A 17,312-nucleotide genomic window follows, 5' to 3' on the forward strand; every position below is an offset into this window, starting at 1 on the left:
GAATGATAGAGGCCTCTAGTGGCCAAACATTGTGGGCGCCCACCATGCTTCCGCTATTTTAAAGTAGTCAACAGTGTGAGGATACCTATGTGTTGTCGACTCAATGGTGAGTCATGGGTAATTGCATACATGGAGTGTGTCTGAAAGTGGGAGTGGCAAAAGAAGAGGGTGGATCTATCAAATCAACTAATTGCAGATTTGTTTCCGCTCAGGAATGTTTTACCTGGCTGATTGGGCTGGAAGGACGAGTTGATTGTTGACAATTGTAGAATGTTAGCAAAGTCTAACCCTTTTGTTATTAGTAAGCATTTTACGGTCTGTTGTATTTATTTGTATTGAACCTTTATTTCATTTAACTAGGCTTGTCAGTTAAAAACAAAATCTTATTTCAAATGATGGCCTACCCCTAACCCAAATAAAATTTGATTTGATTTCCTAAACTTATCCTCATTCTCCTAACCTGCCACTTTAATTTAGCTAACCTGCTGCATTCTCTTAACCTGTTATGTAAACATTCAGCTGACCGGCAGTGCCCTTGGCTATGGCTGGTCTAACCAATAACAGAGAGCTGATGTTACATTACACCCACCCCTGTTGATACACCCACTTCTTTTGTAACGCCCACTTTCAGATACAGTCCAAGTATGCATTTAACCATACTTGTCAAGCCCTACCCATGCTGTCACATACGCTATTGTGGCACAGATATAAACATGCGTCCTCTATATATCTCTATGAGCTAGCCTAACCGGAGCCAGCTGTGTCAGATGAATAGAGAGAAATAGGGTGTCATTTGTTCAGAGACTTACACTAACATTACAATTATTGAATTGTCATCGAAATATTGAATAATGGATTTAAACATTATCCTGTTGCAGCTTCAAACTGATAATGAAGAGGACATTGAAAGGCTTTTGCACCAGTACAACGGAGAGGTGGGTGGGATTCTCCGTGCTTTGACGTTTACCCAAACAAAGTCATTAGCTAGCTAATTTAGCTTGCTAGCTAGCCATCTAAAAACATTTACATAATCATAGCTGCGAAAATGAGTATTAAAACGACATGTCTAGCTGGAACTCCCCTCTTTGCATGGAATCAACGAGTTTAATGCCCATTGTTGTGTTGCAGGAAGTGATTAGCATATTTTCATCATGGCTTGGTTGCTGCTAGTTGGTTGGGTGATGTTGTCCAAAGATTGCAGGGTATCTCTTTATAACCATGTGTGCATGCAATGACAGCATGCCTAACGTTATTTTGTAGCTAGTTAACTTTACAGTTTAATTATATTTTGTGTATCTAGCTCCCATTTAGTAACAGCTATTGCAGCTCTTCCTGCGGTGACTTGAGCTTGGTAGCCAACGCGGTTGGTGGCTGTCACTTATACCCAGAACAGAGGTTGCTGATGGAAGGAGCTATAGGAGGATGGGCTCATTGTAATGGCTGGAATGGAATAAATGGACCAGTATCAAACAAATGGAAACTACTTTAGACTCTGTTCCAATTTATTATATTCCAGCCATTACAAACAGCCCATCCTCCTATAGCTCTTCCCACCATCCTCTGACCGAGAGTGTCTGATAGGATATAAGTTGCATTACGATCTTATAGGTAATGCACTCGTAGTTCTGATCAGTTTGCACATCTCTAGTTATCAACGACCAGCAGCCTCTTCTGCTTTTCTGTTACTGTATTTTAGAAGCAAATTTATTCCAGATAACATTACTGAGAATATGCTACTTCATGCACTGTTGCATAGATGAAGGTGATAAAACACATTTAGCAAAGGAATATGCATTTGACTTTTGTCTCATTGGGCATTGTTTTGTATTTTCAGAATAATCTCACATTCACCTTTGACCCAAAAGGGGAGGATCTACGAAGTGTAAGTAAATGCTCTTTGCGTTGTCTGATGCTTTACTTTCACTTATAGCCTGATGCTTCTGCTCCCTTGTGTGTTTGATGGTGAACCAACAGTCTCTCTCTCTCCCTGTGCAGAGGCTGTGTCAGGGCCTACTGACTGTGCTAGGGAGGCAGGTTGGGCCCCGCTGTCAGAGTACCTGCCTGGAGACCCTCCGCATTCTGTCCCGAGACAAGCGGGTCCTGGGCCCTGTGGGAACCCGGGAGGGCATGTTGGTCCTGGCTGGGCTGGCCCGGTTGCGGGGGGGAGCGGAAGGGGGTGACAGCCTGCAGAGGGAGGTCCAGATAGAGGAGAAAGAGAGGGTAGTGGTGGAGGCCCTCAAGTGCCTGTGTAACGTGGTGTTCAACAGCACAGCAGCGCAGCAGGTGGGTGCTGACGTGCAGCTTGCACGGGGTCTGTGTGCCCGCCTGCACGCCGCCCGCACTGGGCGCCACGAGGTGGGCCTGTTCTCTCTGCGCCTGCTCTTCCTGCTCTCGGCGCTGCGACCAGACGTCCGGGGGGCACTCCGAAGGGAGCTGTGTGCCGTGGGGCTCCTCAAAGAGGTGCTGGAGTGTACCCTGGATGTACGTTGGGTGGGCCCCTACGAGGTGGCCCCTGTAGACCCCCAGGCCCTGCCCATCCCTGCTGAAGAAAATGAGAGGGCCATGGAGGCCCTGAAAGCCCTGTTCAACCTCATGCTGTCTGACACTAGCGACGAGGTGAGTTTACACGGTTACACTCAGTCTGTTAAACATGGTTTTTAAAGAGGATATGTACTCGGTGTTTGTGATGTACACTCACCGGACAGGTTATTAGGTTCACGAAAATGGATCACATGGCTTGCTATGTAAAGCGGGCAGACATCGAGGCATTCAGTTACTGTTCGATTAAACATTAGAATGGGCCAAACAAGTGACGTAAGTGACTTTGAGTGTGGTCTGATCGTCAGTCCAGGTGCAGTGGATCCAGTGTCTCAAACGGACGCCCTCTGGGATTTTCACGCATTAGTGTCTAGGGTTTACAGAGAATCCTGCAACAAACAAAAAACATCCAGCCAGCAGCAGTCCTGTGGGTGAAAACAGCTCGTTGATGAGAGGTCGAAGGAGAATGGGAAGAATCGTGCAAGCTAACGAACCACAAACAGACAAATAACGGTGCAGTACAGTGGTGTGCAGAACGGCATCTTGGAACGCACAACTTGTCAATTCTTGTCACAGATGGGCTATTGCAACAGATGACCAAACCGGGTTCTACTCCAATTAGCTAAAAACAAGAAGTGGCTCCAGTGGGCACACGATCACCAACATTGGACAATTGAGTGGAAAAACATTGCCTGGTCTGCCGAATACCGGTTCCTGTTGAGTCATGCTGATGGCAGAGTCAGGATTTGGTACAGGCTGTGGAGGTGGCAGTGGTGTTCTGGTGTTGGAATGTTTTCCATGCACACTTTAGGTCCCTTGATACCAATTGAGCAACAAATGTTTCTGACACCTTGTACAATCCATGCCCAAAGAATTCAGGCTGGTCTGTAGGCAAAGGGGGGTCCGAGCCTGTACTAGATGGGTGTACCTAATAAACTCTCTCTGTGTGTGTGTGCGTGTGTGTTCAGAGCTCACAGAAGGCAAGACACTGCAGCCATGAGCACAGTGCATGTGTTTAGAGATACTGCGTGAACATAAATGCATTGCATCGCCCTGGCTGTGGATGGACACATCTCCTTTACATCTCCCCTGTGAACATTTAGAATTCAGCATTGAAGCCACCAAACTTTGCATGCTTTAGTTGAAGGTATCAACCAAAGCATGCAAGGTATCAATAGTGTATCAACAAGACTTGGCTTTGTTGAGTGACTGTTGATGCTAGCTCATGGGAACGGACAGCTTCTCTATCCCTTAATGGAAAGCCCTAACAAAACATATGCGGCGCAATATGAGGTTTATCAGCTATCTGACATCTCTTAAGCCACTTCGGCACCTTCACAACTTTCTCGATTAGCCATGGGGGGGCTAGTGAAATTTTTATGTCACTCAGCCCCTTCAGCATTCGCTCAACCTATAGCATCACAGAATAAAGCAGAGGGACACGTCCCCCTGCTAAATCAAGATCTGATTCTGTTGGATCTGGTAATGAATGTCTCTGATATGACATGCCAATCGTGTCTTTGATAGTTATTTATTTGAATAGTTTTCTAATTCAGGCTGGTTAGGAGAGCTGTCTGCTTTAACTTCTAGCTCATATTGTGCTTCAATTTGTCCAAATACATTTTCTCCATGCTTGCCTCTCACCATTGTAGCTGACATCTTGTTGAGTCCCTCCCACTTCAGCATTAATCAGAATAGCCCTGTGTTCACCTCAAAAGTCAATCCCACATGCTCATTTGCATGGCATGGAAAGCCTGTGAGTCAGGTTTTAGGTCTGACCTCAATCTCCATAGTAAGTCTCTCTTTCGCTCTTTTCTTCTTTTTGAGATGACCCCTTCCCACTTTTCCCACAGCAAATTTTATCCTGCTTACCCCTACTTGCTTAGACCCTCCACTCCTTTTGTTTTAACCAGTGAAATGCTTCTGAGGATCATGCTGTTGTACATCCTTCATTTGATAGGATGGTGACCACCAGCTCCGCCTCATCACCGCCATCATGCGCCATCTATTGATGCAAAAGACTCAGGCAGAAGACAAAACAGAGGAAGCACACAGGTTGGAAACCCTTCTGCTCATTGCTCTCCACACAACAGAGCTAAACTGCATCCTTAAAGTATCAAAAGATATTAAAGTTAGTGGAGTTAGTATCCTTGCCTGTTTTTAAGACTGATTGACGACACTGTTTTGTGATAGCTGCAGTTGTTTCTAATCTTCAAATGTATCTAATCTAACTTGTCTTGTGTATTTTGTATTTTTTTTTCTTGTAATATTTTATGTATACACTGCTATTTCCCTGTTTTGCCTTCTTGCCAGGTTGCCCTCACAAAATAGGTTTTGAACCTCCAATGGGTCTTACCTGGTTAACTTCTTATGGGCAGGTGGGACGGTAGTGTCCCACCTGGCCCCACATTCGGTGAAATTGCAGAGCACGAAATTCAAACTACATTTCATAAAATCACAAGTGTAATACATGAAAATGAAGCTTAACTTCTTGTTAACCCAGCAGCTGTGTCAAATTTCAAAAAGGCTTCAATCTGGGAGGACTTCGCCTTATAAGTGACAGCCATTGAAAATAGTGGTAGGCTGAAATGTTCTTTTTTTGGGGATGGTTTGTCCTCGGTTTCGCCAGCCATTGGATGTCATAAGGTGAATGCATCAATTTGTAAGTCGCTCTGGATAAGGGCGTCTGCTAAATGACTTAAATGTAAAATGTAAATGATATCAGTTCTGTTATACTCACAGACATTATTTGAACAGTTTTAGAAACTTTTGTGTTTTCTATCCAAATCTACCAATTATATGCATATCCTAGCTTCTGGGCCTGAGTAACAGGCAGTTTACTTGGGGCACGCTTTTCATCTGGATGTGAAAATACTGCCCCCTACCCAAGAGGTTTTATTTTAATTTGATTTCACCTTTATTTAACCAGGTAGGCTAGTTGAGAACAAGTTCTAATTTGCCACCTGGCCAAGATAAAGCATAGCCGTGTGAACAGACAACAACACATAGTTACACATGAAGTAAACAATAAACAAGTCAATAACATAGTAAAAAATTAATCTATATACATTGTGTGCAAAAGGCATGAAGAGGTAGGCAATAAATAGGCCATAGGAGTGAATAATTACAATTTAGCAGATTAACACTGGAGTGATAAATGATCATCTGAACATGTGCAGGTAGAGATACTGGTGTGCAAAAGAGCAGAAAAGTAAATTTAAAATAAAAACAGTATGGCGATGAGGTAGGTAGATTGGGTGGGCTATATAATGATGGACTATGTACAGCTGCAGCGATCGGTTAGCTGCTCAGATAGCAGATGTTTAAAGTTGGTGAGGGAGATAAGTCTCCAACTTCAGCGATTTTTGCAATTCGTTCCAGTCGCAGGCAGCAGAGAACTGGAAGGAAAGGTGGCCAAATGAGGTTTTGGCTTTAGGGATGATCAGTGAGATATACCTGCTGGAGCGCATGCTATGGGTGGGTGTTGCCATTGTGACCAGTAAACTGAGATAAGGCGGAGCTTTACCTAGCATAGATGTGTAGATGACCTGGAACCAGTGGGTCTGGTGACGAACATGTAGCGAGGGCCAGCCGACTAGAGCATACAGGTCGCAGTGGTGTAAGGTGCTTTAGTAACAAAACGGATGGCACTGTGATAGACTGCATCCAGTTTGCTGAGTAGAGTATTGGAAGCTATTTTGTAGATGACCTCGCCGAAGTCGAGGATTGGTAGGATAGTCAGTTTTACCAGGGTAAGTTTTGCAGTGTGAGTGAAGGAGGCTTTGTTGCGAAATAGAAAGCTGACTCTAGATCTGATTTGATTACATTAAGTACACATTCATCAGATGGTTCGTGCGAATTAGGCTAATTAATTACCATCCAATGATTACTCTCTGTCGTCAACAGTGACAGAATCCAGTTCATGAGAAAGTATAAACTTTAAACCAAGACTGTTTTTAGAGGAAATGTACGCTGAGTGTACAAAACATTAAGAACACCTGCCTAATGTTGGGTTGCAACCCCCCCAACCCCCTTTTGCCCTCAGAACAGCCTCAATTCGTCGGGGCATGGACTCTGCAAGGTGTCGAAAGCGTTCCACATGGATGCTGGCCCATGTTGACTCCAATTCTTCCCACAGTTTTGTCAAGTTGGCTGGCGGTCCTTTGGGTGGTGGACAATTCTTGATACACACAGGAAACTGTTGTGTGTGAACCCAGCAGCGTTGCAGTTCATGACACAAACCGGTGCACCTGGCACATACTACCAAACCCCGTTCGGCACTTAAATATTTTGTCGTGCCACTTCTCCCTCTGAATGGCACACATACACAATCCATGTCTCAAGGCTTAAATATCTTTCTTTAACCTGTCTCCTGTTCTTAATCTACACTGATTGAAGTGGATTTATCAAGTAACATCAGTAAGAGCTCATAGACTGACCAGGTGAAAGCTATGTCATGGAAAGCAGGTGTTTTTAATGTTTTGTAGACAGTGTATATGGCATTGTCTTATCTGTACATCTCGTTGATGGGAATTAATGACAAAGCTTTCTTTAGAAGGATATACGAGAATGTTTGGCTAGATTGGCTAGACATTGGCTAGACATTGACCTCATCCCGTCAGTTGAGGATGCATGGTCATTCTTTAAAAGTAACTTCCTCACCATTTTAGATAAGCATGCTCCGTTCAAAAAATGCAGAACCAAGAACAGATACAGCCCTTGGTTCACTCCAGATCTGACTGCCCTCGACCAGCACAAAAACATCCTGTGGCGGACTGCAATAGCATCGAATAGCCCCCGTGATATGCAACTGTTCCGGGAAGTCAGGAACCAATACACGCAGTCAGTCAGGAAAGCTAAGGCCAGCTTCTTCAGGCAGAAGTTTGCATCCTGTAGCTCCAACTCCAAAAAGTTCTGGGACACTGTGAAGTTCATGGAGAACAAGAGCACCTCCTCCCAGCTGCCCACTGCACTGAGGCTAGGAAACACGGTCTCCACCGATAAATCCATGATTATCGAAAACTTCAATAAGCACTTCTCAACTGCTGGCCATGCCTTCCGCCTGGCTACTTCAACCTCGGGCCAACAGCTCCGCCCCCCCCCGTAGCTCCTCACCCAAGCCTCTCCAGGTTCTCCTTTACCCAAATCCAGATAGCAGATGTTCTGAAAGAGCTGCAAAACCTGGACCCGTACAAATCAGCTGGGCTTGACAATCTGGACCCGCTATTTCTGAAACTATCTGCCGCCATTGTCGCAACCCCTATTACCAGCCTGTTCAACCTCTCTTTCATATCGTCTGAGATCCCCAAGGATTGGAAAGCTGCCGCAGTCATCCCCCTCTTCAAAGGGGGAGACACCCTGGACCCAAACTGTTACAGACCTATATATATATATATATATATATATATGCCATTTAGCAGACGCTTTTATCCAAAGCGACTTACAGTCATGTGTGCATACATTCTACGTATGGGTGGTCCCGGGGATCGAACCCACTACCCTGGCGTTACAAGCGCCATGCTCTACCAACTGAGCTACAGAAGGACCACTATATCCATCCTGCCCTGCCTATCTAAGGTCTTCGAAAGCCAAGTCAACAAACAGGTCACTGACCATCTCGAATCCTACTGTACCTTCTCCGCTGTGCAATCTGGTTTCCGAGCCGGTCACGGGTGCACCTCAGCCACACTCAAGGTACTAAACGATATCATAACCGCCATCGATAAAAGACAGTACTGTGCAGCCGTCTTCATCGACCTCGCCAAGGCTTTCGACTCTGTCAATCACCATATTCTTATCGGCAGACTCAACAGCCTCGGTTTTTTGGATGACTGCCTTGCCTGGTTCACCAATTACTTTGCAGACAGAGTTCAGTGTGTCAAATCGGAGGGCATGCTGGCCGGTCCTCTGGCAGTCTCTATGGGGGTGCCACAGGGTTCAATTCTCGGGCCAACTCTTTTCTCTGTATATATCAATGATGTTGCTCTTGCTGCGGGCGATTCCCTGATCCACCTCTACGCAGACGACACCATTCTATATACTTTCGGCCCGTCATTGGACACTGCTATCTAACCTCCAAACGAGCATCAATGCCATACAGCACTCCTTCCGTGGCCTCCAACTGCTCTTAAATGCGAGTAAAACCAAATGCATGCTTTTCAACCGATCGCTGCCTGCACCCGCATGCCTGACTAGCATCACCACCCTGGATGGTTCCGACCTTGAATATGTGGACATCTATAAGTACCTAGGTGTCTGGCTAGACTGCAAACTCTCCTTCCAGACTCACATCAAACATCTCCAATCGAAAATCAAATCAAGAGTCTGCTTTCTATTCCGCAACAAAGCCTCCTTCACTCACGCTGCCAAGCTTACCCTAGTAAAACTGACTATCCTACCGATCCTCGACTTCGGCGATGTCATCTACAAAATGGCTTCCAACACTACTCAGCAAACTGGATGCAGTCTATCACAGTGCCATCCGTTTTGTCACTAAAGCACCTTATACCACCCACCACTGCGACTTGTATGCTCTAGTCGGCTGGCCCTCACTACATATTCGTCGCCAGACCCACTGGCTCCAGGTCATCTACAAGTCCATGCTAGGTAAAGCTCCGCCTTATCTCAGTTCACTGGTCACGATGGCAACACCCATCCGTAGCACGCGCTCCAGCAGGTGTATCACACTGATCATCCCTAAAGTCAACACATCATTTGGCCGCCTTTCGTTCCAGTACTCTGCTGCCTGTGACTGGAACGAATTGCAAAAATCGCTGAAGTTGGAGACTTATCTCCCTCACCAACTTCAAACATCAGCTATCCGAGCAGCTAACCGATCGCTGCAGCTGTACATAGTCTATAGGAAAATAGCCCACCTATTTTCACCTACCTCATTCCCATACTGTTTTTATACTGTATTTATTTATTTTTCTGCTCTTTTGCACACCAATATCTCTACCTGTACATGACCATCTGATCATTTATCACTCCAGTGTTAATCTGCAAAATTGTATTATTCGCCTACCTCCTCATGCCTTTTGCACACATTGTATATGGACTGCCCATTTTTTCTACTGTGTTATTGACTTGTTAATTGTTTATTCCATGTGTAACTCTGTGTTGTCTGTTCACACTGCTATGCTTTATCTTGGCCAGGTCGCAGTTGCAAATGAGAACTTGTTCTCAACTAGCCTACCTGGTTAAATAAAGGTGAAATAAAAAAATAAAAATAAATAAAAGATAGTGGCACTGCAGGAGTGTCATGTAGAAGTGATTGATGATACACCCCGTGGCCCTATGGATTCTGTTGTGTCCCTCTGGTCACGGGGGTTTAGCCCATTGTTCAGACTCCAGAGTAGACCTTTAGTACTAGTCTGTTTATACTGAGGAATTAGGTAACCATTTCTTAATGACCATTCATAATAACCAGTACATTAACCACTTTCCTTCCTTCCTTCTCCTCCAGCCACGCAATCAATTTGCTTAGTAACCTGCCTGTGTCTTGTCTGGATGTGCTGATTGATGTGCCCGTCCAGGGGGGCCAGGAGGAGTACAGCGGGAAGAACATGGACGTTGTGCAGGTGCTACTGGATTTCATGGAGAAGAGGATAGACAAGGTAAGAACAGGTGGACCAGAGACATTGTTGCCTATCTGAGATCGACTACATTGCGGTCAGCAAATTAAAAGATGTGGAAATTTTGGCCATCCTATTAGTAGCTGGCCACACACCATAGAAATAGAATTGCTTTAATTCCTGAATAATGAGTATTTCTATGAACCACACCACTGCTACAGTGCCTCTGTGGGAATGCTTGTCATCACACGCTTCATGTGTGCCCCATTCCAAGCAGGGCGCCAGCTACAAAGAGGGGCTGACCCCAGTTCTCAGCTTGCTGACCGAGGGCTCCAGGTACCACAGGGAGATCCGCAGATACATCAAGACACAGGTACTGGAGCTGGAGTGGGAGTGGCCTCAGACAAACACACTTTCTGTGTATTTTGTAATCTGTCCTGATCCAGACACACAAAGTGATGCCAAATTAAGATCTTTAAAATCTCTTGAGTGGGATATGAAATGCATATTGATGACAGATCTTGGTGACATCTCATTGATATTGTTAAAACATGTCTTCTAACTAAATCCAGCTGTGACGCATCATGCGCTGGCCTGATCACTCCGTTCAGAAGTCTAGTGTACTACCGTGTCAGTTTTCATTGTGGCTCAGCCGCCATTGGCTGTGTGTGTTTCCAGGTGCTGCCCCCTCTGAAGGAGGTCAAGGTCCGGCCGGAGATCGGGTCCACCATCAGGAACAAACTGGTGCGTCTCATGACCCACGTGGACATGGGTGTGAAGCAGAGCGCAGCAGAGTTCCTATTTGTCCTCTGCAAAGAGAACGGTGAGAGAGCGAAAGAGGGAGATGGAGCACGCTGTATGAGTTGGCGAAGTTGAGTTTCACACTGAAATGTGTTAATGTCAATGCAACCCTGATGTATAAATCCTACATACAGTAGTGTTGTACTGATCCCCTGCCCCCCTCTATTCTTCCAGTGGACAAGCTGTTGAAGTACACAGGGTATGGTAATGCAGCAGGACTCCTGGTGGCTCGAGGCCTGCTGGCAGGGGGGCGAGGAGAGACAAAGTATTCAGATGACGAAGACTCTGACACTGAAGAGTACAAATCGGCTAAACCTTTGTGAGTAGGCAGGAGCTTTAAATATAGGACCATAGACACGCATGAATTGATTTGAATTGCTAAATGTAGGGATTAATTTTTGGGTTGGCTTTATGGTGTGTTGTTAAAGTGACCAGTATATTGATTTACTTTTAACTACAGCATAATCCATAGGGCCAAGCAAGGGGTGTATCATCAATCACTTTTCCATGACACCCCTTCTGTGAAAGACTCAATCTAAAACATTCAGGACAGCCTAGCATTGGGTCATAATCACCGAAGTCTTCCCTCTGTCTTATCTGTTCTGTTGTCTCTGTCTGTCTCAGCATCAACCCCATCACGGGCCACGTGGAGGAACCCATGCCTAACCCCATAGAAGAGATGACTGAGGAGCAGAAAGAGTACGAGGCCCAGGAACTAGTCAACATGTTCGACAAGTTGTCAAGGTAAGCCAACCACCAACAACAACCGCTATGTTTGCCATAGTAACTCATTGTAACACTCTATGCCAGATGATTAACCTCTCTGGACTATACAGCTGTGTATCCTGTTTGAATGATCCCCTATGGCTTATTATTTATCCCCCTTAACCTGAACGTCTGCGGTCTTCATTCACATTGACCTTTCCTTAGCGAACAGAACCTAGCGCTAGTCAAAGAATGATGCGGATGAGAGGCTGAGCGACACTGAGTGCGCTCCCTGCCAACCAGTTCATTAGAGAAAGAATCTCCTGCCGTTAGCCCTGGTGCGCAATTAGACCCCGGCCTTAACGCCGCCTCCGTCCCTGCATTCAGCTGGAGTCGATGGAAGCCGTCGGCATGTCGCTGCAGCATCATTACCAGCACGCCATTAATTAGCGTCCTAATTAGACCACACAGTGGGGTCGGCAGCCATCGGCTCCTTTCTACTCCTTTATGTGGCGCTTTGTCAGGGTTTATAATAACATATACGTGTCTACCTCCCTTTATTCAGCTTCTCATTCAGCCCAGGAGCCAAACATTGTCTGCTAACTGACAGGGGAGTGGGACTGCAACATAGGTACAATTATAGAGGGAGTCATGGGGGTGGAGGGCTGAATACATTTACAGGCACAAGAAAAGCTGACATTGTCATTGTTCAGCCACAGACTGGGGGTTGAGTCGTAATGAGACGCGTGTGCCTGTCTACAAGAGGCAGATTCCTTTCCTTTAAAGACAGATCCATCCTCCTCTTGTATCTCTATTCTGCTGTGTTTCGGTCGGTGTCAAGGAGACATCTCAAAGAGGGAGAGGTTCATGACAGGGTTTCATCCCAAATGGCACCCTATTCCCTATATAGTGCACTACTTTTGACCAGGGCTAAGACTATATAGGGATTAGGGTGCCATTTGGGATGCACCCATAGTCGCCAGCCATTGCCCTACCTACCCAACATCCCACGATGGGCTCTCAGGAGATGGCTCAGGGCCCCGTAAGAATGTGCTTTCTGTCGCTGCTTAACCACTCCTACAATTAACACATGCTCGGAGTCTGACCCCCTACACACACACCCTCCCTCATAGTTACATCTGCTGGTCTGTGTCCTCAGTGCAGAGTGGGTAACAGGACAGGATGCACCATGGGTCCTGGATGGCAGGGAGCTTGGCCCCAGTGATTTACTGGACTGTACACACTACCCTCTATAGCGCCTCGCGGTCGGATGCCAAGCAGTTGCAATACCAAGGGGTGATGCAGCCAGTCAAGATGCTCGCAATAGTGCAGCTGTAGAACTTTGAGGCGTTGTCGTGCCTTCTTCGCGACTGTGTTAGTTTATATGGACCATGATAATTCCTTAGTAATGTGGACACAGAGGAACTTGATGCTCTCGACCCACACAACTACAGCCCTGTCGTTGTGGATTGGGGCGTGCTTTTTGAGGATCTGGGTACCCAACTTTCTTGGTGTGTTTGGATAGTTTGTTGGTGAGGTGGACACCAATGAACTTGAAACTCTCGACCCGCTCCACTACAGCGTGTTCGGCCCTCCTTTTCCTGTAGTCCATGATCATCTCCTTTGCCTTGCTCATCTTGAGGGAGAGGTTGTTGTCCATGCACCACACTGCCAGGTCTCTGACCTCCTCCCTATAGTCTGTCTCATCACTGTCGGTGATAATCAGCTAACTTAATTATGGTGTTGGAGTCATGCGAGGCCACATTCGTGGATGAACTGGGAGTACAGGGGGGGGGACTAAGTATCACCCCTGAGGGGCCCCCGTGTTGACGGTCAGCGTGGCGGATGTGTTGTTGCCTACCCTCACCACCTGGAGCCGGCCAGTCAGAAAGTCCAGCATCCAGTTGCAGAGGGAGGTGTTCAGTCCCAGGGTCCTGAGCTTACTAATGAGCATGGAGGGCACTATGGTGTTGAATGCTGATCTATAGTCAATGATTAGCATTCTCATGTAGGTGTTCCTCTTAACCAGTTGGGAGTGGATTTGTTGGGGTGGTATGTGAATAGGAGTGGGTCTTGGATGATGGTGTTGTGAGCCATGACCAGCCTTTCAAAGCATTTCATTGCTACAGGGACTATGGTAGTCTGCTTGAAACATGTCGGTATTACAGACGGGTCAGGGAGAGATTTGAATAAATGTCCTGGTAATCTGTCTGTAAACCTGGTGGCCTCAACTACAGTGCCAGATCAGTCACCAGGAACAGCTGGTAAACTCAGGCATGGTTCTATGTTGCTTGCCTCAAAGCGAGCATAGAAGGAATTTAACTTGTCTGGTAGGCTTCCATTTGTAATCCATGATAGTTTGCAACCCCTGTCACATCCGACGAGCGTCTGAGCCGGTGTAGAAGTATTCGATCTTAGTCCTATATGGATGTTTTGACTGTTTGGTGGCTCGTCTGAGGTCGTAGCGGGATTTATTATAAGCATCTGGATTAGTGTCCCAATCCTTGAAAGCAGCAGCTCTACCCTTTAGCGCATGTAATCCATGGCTTCTGGTGGGGATATGTACATACGTACGCTCACTGTGGGGAGGACATTGTCGATGCACTTATTAATGAAGCCGGTGACTAATGTGGTAAACTCCTCAATGTTATCGGATGAATCCTGGAACATATTCCAGTCTGTGCTAGTGAAACAGTCCTGTAGCTTAGCATCCCTTTCATCGGACCACTTCCGTATTGAGCGTGTCACTGGTACTTCCTGTTTGAGTTTTAGCTTGAAGCAGGAATCTGGAGGATAGAGTTATGCACAGATTTGCCAAATGGAGGGCGAGGAAGTGCTTTGTATGCATTTGTGTGTGTAAAGTAAAGGTGATCTAGTTTTGTTTTTGCCACTAGTTACACAGGTGACATGCTATTAAAACTTGCCTTAAAATCACTGCTGCTCCTGGACGTGCATTTTCTTGTTTCCATATGGCCCGATACAGCTCGTTGAGTGCCATCTTAGTGTCAACATCGGTTTGTGGTGGTAAATAGACAGCTACAAAAAATCTTGGTAAATAGTATGGTCTGCAGTTTATCTTGAGGTATTCTAACTCAGGCAAGCAAAACCTTGAGACTTCATTAAGATTAGAGATTGTACACCAGCTGTTAACAAAGAGACCCACACACCTCCGCCCTTAACCTTACCCGAAGCTGCCGTTTGGTCTCAACGATGCATATAAAAACCAGCTAGATGTATATTTATATCCTTGTTCAGCCACGACTCCAAGAAACATAGGATATTACAGTTATTCAGGTTCTGTTGATAGGATAGTCTCGAACGGAGCTTGTCCAGTTTGTTCTCTATTGATTGTACGTTCGCCAATAGAATTCTGTCTGAAACCGTCTGAGATGCTGAAGTGTTCTTGGGAACCGTTTGGTTGTGTTACTGTTTTCAGTGCGTCTGTTTTTCTAAAGTAGGCTAAACCTCAAAGACAAAAGACATTAGATAACATTTCCTTTGTTCTGTATTCATATCACACAAACAAAATATTACTTTGCTCACTGCCCTGTTTTACCAAGACTTCTTTATCATAGTCTTCCTGAGCTTCCTGGGGAGGAACCAGGATATGATATGTTCATTTGTGTTTGAGTAGTGCAAATGGGGCCTTGGTTTTAAGGCTTTGATTTGGCTAATTATGTGACTGATATCACATCTGAGAGGGAGCTGGTGGCACACAGTGCAGATATAATTGGATTAGGATAGAGGGCCTGGTGTGGCTTTGAGGAGATCAGACAGAGCACTGATCCTGTAATTAAACTGATCCGCTGAAGAGGGGGGGGGGGGGGGGGATGACCAACAAGTGTGAGAGAGTGTGTGTTTGAGTGAATTAAGGAGGGAAGGGTCGTCATCCAGGGTCCTTGTGTGCCGGATGTAAGAGAAAAGAAAGATGTACCACCACCACTCAACAATGGGCCTGTTTAGAAAGTGCAGAATACTTAACACAAAGGGTGTTGAGGTTCAAAGCAGCACAGGTGGATTTTGGAAACAGATTGGTCCACCAAATTAAACAAGTGGGCATTGGACACTCCATTGTGTCATGTGGAAGAGGATGATTCCTGAATCCACACCTGGGACTAAGCATCTGCTGAATGACTAAACATGTATATATTTGTGGAATGTCCCAATTTCCTGTTAAGTGTCTTTGTATGGTTACATAACTTTTGTTTCCGCCATCATTTTAAGAAGACTGGCCTTTACATACAGCAGCAGATTTTTGCTGTATTTGTTTTGCAGTAGCTAAGCTGCAGAAACGGCATCCTCTTCTCAGCCATGAGTGACTAGTCTGTGAGACTGTTTTCTCTGCACTTTCCCTCTGTTGGTTAAAGTGTAACTATCAGCTCCACAGTGACTTTGTTTTCTCCTGCAGTGGTTTCCAAACTGTGTTGTGAATATCATATTCTTATGACCCCGCAAATGGACCCAAACATGTTTCCAATCACCATCAGAACACTGTCTTGTTCATTTTGAAACCTCAACTTCAGGTAGTCCCGGCCTGCTACTGTTTTCTTCCGTTTGGTGCCTAGAGAATAGTGTTTGTAATGTTTGTTTCTGTGCTCCACAGGCAGCAGCTGATTAGGCCCATGGGGGTGAGGCGGGATGGCTCACTGGCGCCCCTAGAGGAGGCTCTGAGACAGCCCACAACTGACAGCTGCAGCTCAGACTCAGACTAGAGCCACTACCACCCCAGACCCCATATACCTATAATAGGCTGTGTCCAACACAGTTCCGATTTCCTCACACCCCTGTCTGTCTGTCTGGCTGTCTGTCTTCTTCTGTCTGTCAGACTGAAGGGGCCTTGCCCCGGCCTTTCCCCATAGGCTGTTCTGTTCTCTAAAGCTGACTTATGCCCGACTTGATACGACACAGGACAGGGCAGGATTAAGGTCGAGCACATGTTCCGACCACACCATTGTTACTACTTAAATGTATTTTTATTTGATGTACCATTTCTCTGCTCAGTGTTCTCAAATTTGATAGAATGGAAGATTAGCTCTTAATCAAATTGTACTGTAATCTGTATAGATGTGAATCACTAGAAGCATGGTAGCCGGGGTGGGGTTTGACCAAATTTGACTTGGATAGGAAATCATTCCTTAGATATAATTATGTAGATTTTGTTCTTTATATGTTTAAAGTGTCAATATTTATAAGGATGAGAAGTCTTTTTTTTTTTTTTTTTGTAACATTATTATCTAGATGATCAGAGCAGTAGCCACTGGTTTTACAGTACCAGTCGAAAGGTTCTTTATTTTTACTATTTTCTACATTGTAGAATAATAGAAGATATCAAAACTATGAAATAACACATGGAATCATGTAGTAACCAAAATTGTTAACCAAATAAATGTATTTGAGATTATTCAAAGTAGCCACCCATTGCCTTTATGACAGCTTTGCACACTCTTGGCATTCTCTCAACCAGCTTCACCTGGAATGCTTTTCCAACAGTCTTGAAGGAGTTCCCACATGCTGAGCACTTGTTGGCTGCTTTTCCGTCACTCTGCGGTCCAACTCATCCCAAACCATCTCAATTGGGTTGAGGTCGGGTGATTGTGGAGGCCAGGTCATCAGATGCAGCACTCCATCACTTTCCTTCTGGGTCAAATAGCCCTTACACTTCCAGACTGTGTGTTTTGGGTCATTGTCCCGTTG

At 45.5% G+C, this 17,312-nt stretch overlaps 1 protein-coding gene across 2 annotated transcripts; it reads left to right on the forward strand.

The window, feature by feature from the left end:
* Positions 1-667: 667 nt before the first annotated feature.
* On the forward strand, positions 668-17,009 carry LOC124001821 (synembryn-B-like). Of its 2 annotated transcripts, none has more exons than XM_046308961.1 (10): positions 668-935; positions 1,835-1,882; positions 1,996-2,616; positions 4,499-4,593; positions 10,004-10,154; positions 10,387-10,485; positions 10,791-10,935; positions 11,088-11,232; positions 11,538-11,657; positions 16,222-17,009. In XM_046308961.1, exons 1-10 carry the CDS (start codon positions 852-854, stop codon positions 16,328-16,330), a joined length of 1,617 nt encoding a protein of 538 aa, XP_046164917.1. In that variant the 5' UTR covers positions 668-851; the 3' UTR covers positions 16,331-17,009. The 2 variants fall into 2 exon arrangements, with proteins under 2 accessions (XP_046164917.1, XP_046164988.1); XM_046309032.1 differs by having other exon boundaries at positions 10,390-10,485.
* Positions 17,010-17,312: the final 303 nt, after the last annotated feature.

The sequence above is a fragment of the Oncorhynchus gorbuscha genome, linkage group LG01 (genome assembly GCF_021184085.1).
Source record: "Oncorhynchus gorbuscha isolate QuinsamMale2020 ecotype Even-year linkage group LG01, OgorEven_v1.0, whole genome shotgun sequence".
In the NCBI taxonomy this organism is placed as follows: domain Eukaryota; kingdom Metazoa; phylum Chordata; class Actinopteri; order Salmoniformes; family Salmonidae; genus Oncorhynchus; species Oncorhynchus gorbuscha.

Excerpts from the sequence above, each read along its gene's own strand:
- LOC124001821 (XM_046308961.1), top strand. The coding sequence starts at position 852 with ATGGATTTAAACATTATCCTGTTGCAGCTTCAAACTGATAATGAAGAG. Across the intron at positions 4,594-10,003 it reads AAAACAGAGGAAGCACACAG|CCACGCAATCAATTTGCTTA; the intron begins GTTGGAAACCCT and ends CTTCTCCTCCAG. Across the intron at positions 10,155-10,386 it reads TGGAGAAGAGGATAGACAAG|CAGGGCGCCAGCTACAAAGA; the intron begins GTAAGAACAGGT and ends CCCCATTCCAAG.